General features: G+C 38.4%; 1 protein-coding gene across 1 annotated transcript; it reads right to left on the reverse strand.

The window, feature by feature from the left end:
- Positions 1–838: 838 nt before the first annotated feature.
- LOC310806943 (uncharacterized protein) lies at positions 839–3,726 on the reverse strand (the record flags this gene model as incomplete). Its single annotated transcript, XM_083673223.1, has 6 exons — positions 839–1,198; positions 1,429–1,484; positions 1,718–1,849; positions 2,003–2,353; positions 2,708–2,970; positions 3,713–3,726. The coding sequence occupies 6 exons, from the start codon at positions 3,724–3,726 to the stop codon at positions 1,046–1,048; spliced, it is 969 nt and encodes a 322-aa protein (XP_083529349.1). The 3' UTR covers positions 839–1,045.
- Positions 3,727–3,961: the final 235 nt, after the last annotated feature.

Genomic DNA, 3,961 nt, shown 5'->3' on the forward strand with positions numbered 1-3,961 from the left:
CGGAGGAGGAGCTAGTGAGGACTGCATCACTTCCTGTGGTGTGAGTGACAGGAAGGAGGGGCTCTTATTGTCTTCTGAGAGATGAGAGGGCTGTTATGCATTTTATGAGATAACCTCTTCTTTCAACTAGTCTAAGTGCCATACAAAGAGAAACTGTTTCCCTTATTCTAACTATCAATTAAGCTTTTACCTTTTCCATCAATGATGAGTCTACAGTTGTAAATCCCTAATAAGAAATTAAGGCAAGTGTGCACAGTAAGTGGGTGAATGTGTTTACTGTTTGTTGAGGTGGTGATTGGGGGCATTGGCTATGGGGGTGGTGGCTGTGGTTGTGAGATAGAGACAGTAACCAACAGTCAACATTTATTTTCCACTGTGGTAACATACCTCAATTCTGTTTCTCACCTGAAGACGAGAACCCTGCAACAGGAACAAATTAGTTCACACACCCACTCTCATCACGTCTCTCAGTACATCAAAACACATTCTTCTCACCAATCAGCTTTAACACCTTCTGTTCAGGTACAGTAGATGTACAGTATATGAATATAAACTGAAGGCCCAAAGTATTCTACATTTCCTACAGCATCTAACTAGTGCTTGTCAACAAAGGGTTGATTGTCTGTCACTGTTTTCAAACAGGCATGACACATACTGTACTGAAGTGTTGTGTATTTACAAGACCAATAACACAAAATAGCCAACAACATTTCACACAAAAAAACCTTAAGACTGTGTTTAAAAATAAATGTTTATTGAAATATCACACAAACAGGAAGATCAGTTATATTTCCCTGTTACAATGTTATTATCAAATACTACAGACATATAGGCTTTAAGACAAATGAGATGATGCTAGCATGGGCTTTCACATTTACAGAGCAATTGTACTTTACACCTGTGGGATTATATGTTTGCCTATGAGGCTAATATGCCAATGCGTCAATTCCTTAGACAGCAAATGAAAAATATGCAAAAAGCCGGTCCTGGCAGCGTGATGTCAAGCAAAGTCTAGATCAAAGCCAAGGTGGGACTTAGCCTGATGCTATTGTTGTTGGTGCTTGGTAGGTAGGTACCTCACTGCGGAGTAGACCGTTTCTTCGTCTCTCTGCTCTCTCCTCTGTCTCTTGGGTTTGGTCCTCTTCTTTTCAGTGAATTTCGGAGCTGCATAGTTCAGGGCATCATCATCATCATGGAGCTGTGGGGATGAAACACAGACTCAAAATGTAATTCATGCATTTGGCCAACAAATTGTTGCAATGTGCTCTTCTTACAATGAGGTTATTATTGCTTACTATTTAACTTATTCAGTAACATTATCAAATGAGGCGACAAGTTCCAAGGAAACTTTGACATTTTTTTACATTGATTACTGTAGCTTAATTTGACATTGATTTGTACAAAGTCTATTTCTTTGACTTTACTAACCTGTTCATTTGACATGTTGACATGAGCATTCCCACAGTGGATTTGCTGAAGGGTACCTGTTAAAGTGAACAACAGAAAAAATAAACATTTTTGCCAAAATCACATTCTAAGGTGTCAAGACACAAAGTACATTTCTTAGGTATGTTAAATTGCATTTTCTAATCGCATCTTCATCAACAAATAGTTAGCTGGCTTGTGGAATAAAAACAAAATGAAAAAAAAGTGATAATTGAAAAAGACATCTTTCCTATATTCATCCATTACACCTTGACTATCATAAAGACTGTACCTGCTTGTTGCTCACATTGTGTCCTCTTCATTTTCACACAGAAAATAACATTGACAATCACACTCAAAATCAATGCTGTTGTCAGGCAAAACACATTGAGGAGAAGAGCACTATTTTGATCACCCAATATGTCTGAAATACAGATAACAGAGGTAGGTAATTATTGTGTGTTAAGAATCTTACTTGAAATTGATCCATTTATGTAGGAATATTTCTTCTATCTGTATATATTTGAATTTGAACATGTTTTTTGGGGAGGGATCAAATAAAGTTTGTATGGTTTACCTTCAATTAAGAGGTTGGTACCGTTCCCAAACAGTATCTCCCCACATGAGGCCACAGCACAGTAGTAAGTCCCAGCATCAGAGAGGCTGAGGTTCCTCTTGGTGAGGTTGTAGACACAGCTCTGTATAGGAGACCCAGCCTCAGGACTCTTCTCACACTGATCACTCCTGTTTCCATGGGTGTAAATGATTCCTGGATGGGATTCTCCTGAGCCATGTCTGAACCAATAGACACTGTGTTCTCCTGCACAGGTCTCAGTGAGTATTGTACAGTTCAGAGTCACAGAGTCTCCTGGCTGGACTGACTCAGACACAGGCTGCTGGATGATAGTTTTGCTATTGGACCCTGATCCTGATGAGAGTGAGAAACAAGCAAGACAATGTTATTGTGTGTGCAATGTATTGTCTGTTAGATTAATTAAATTCAATGATGTATACAGTACATCATATTTCAATGAATGCCAAAATTACAGCAACCACAAAATATGTGGTACAATATGCCCAAAAGTCAGGTGTTAGAGCAAAAACAAACTACCCACTAAAACACATTCATTTAAATTTAGATTATTTTTTTTCCATTATTTGTGAATGTGTTGCTAATAGAAATCATGTTCTTTGCTTTCTAAAACAGTAAATACCACACTAACAACATCATGTACTGTACCACTGTAATCTAAATAAAAAATGAAAAGCTTAGTTACTGTACCTTTGAGAACTAAAACAGTTCCCTCTGCAAATATAACTTTACTCCTGAGCATAGTTACACAGTAGTATGTGGCTGCGTCCTCTGGCTGTGTCTTGGAGATGGTCAGGTTATTGTTGTGGACTCCTTTGGTCACACTGAGACGCTTAGTCTCAGTGAAGTCTTTGGTAAAGTTGTCAGAATAAAAACTCTCAGAATGATATGATGACACCATATAAAGAGATTTCTGTCCAAGAGTCTGCTTGTACCAGGAGACAAAGCTTAGCCTAGGTGAAGAGAGGCAAGTGAGGGTCACACTGCTTCCCAACTGAACAACCATCACAGGGTTAGGTTGAAGTATGTCCATAGACCATGCACAAACTGTGAAAGAAAACAAATAGAATAGGTCAAGGATAAATATATAGATCATAATATGCATAATAAAATCAAGCAATTTACACTTATCATAGGACATCGCAAAGTCATTCAACTTTACTCAAAAATACAATGACATTTGCATTTAAAAAAAAAAGAAATCAAATTTCTCACCCAAGTTAGCATAAAACAAAAAGAGTCTCCAGTGCCTGATCATCATTATCTTTTAGTAACTTTCTTTCTTCACATCAGAGTCTATGAACAGGGCTATGATGGCTCTCAAAATGTAGCCGTTATAGTTATACAGTAGGAGGCAACACTGAATCAAGTGATTCTATTGGTTGTCTAAGATCAATCAAACAATGTTTACCACAGGTTGAGTTGCTTGGAAAGAAAGTTTTTAAGAGATTTTTTAACAAGCCAGTGATATCGGATCAAAAATAATCAAACAAGTGGCTTGATGGGACAGCATAAGTAACCTAAACAATTATCTTGTAAAGTATACCTTCCAGTAGATTCTAGAGGAAATCTTCCCTCAAACAGATGCCACAGACAATTTACTCCACTTTATCAACCCACAGTAGGGCTAATACAGCAGCAACATGCCTCACATCTGGAGACCAGCTTTATTTAGCATAGAGTACCATCTCCAACCTGAAGTTGCCCATTATAGCCAAAGATTTCAAGTAGGCTTTTGGTTTCTGGGCCACTGGGGCACCACAAGACTACATTATGTGAGCCTGCTGACCAAAAGCTAGGCAGTAGCTCATGGAGCTAAGGCAAGTCTTCACGTCTCAAGCAAGGGCACTTCATGCCAGATCATGCCAGAGCATGGTTCACCCAACCACAGGAACGCTTTGCATTGGTAGACTATTTTAGGTCCAGTAAATAAAATAAAAAAAC

This window comes from Argentina silus (assembly GCF_951799395.1).
Source record: "Argentina silus genome assembly, chromosome: 1".
Taxonomy (NCBI): Eukaryota; Metazoa; Chordata; class Actinopteri; order Argentiniformes; family Argentinidae; genus Argentina; species Argentina silus.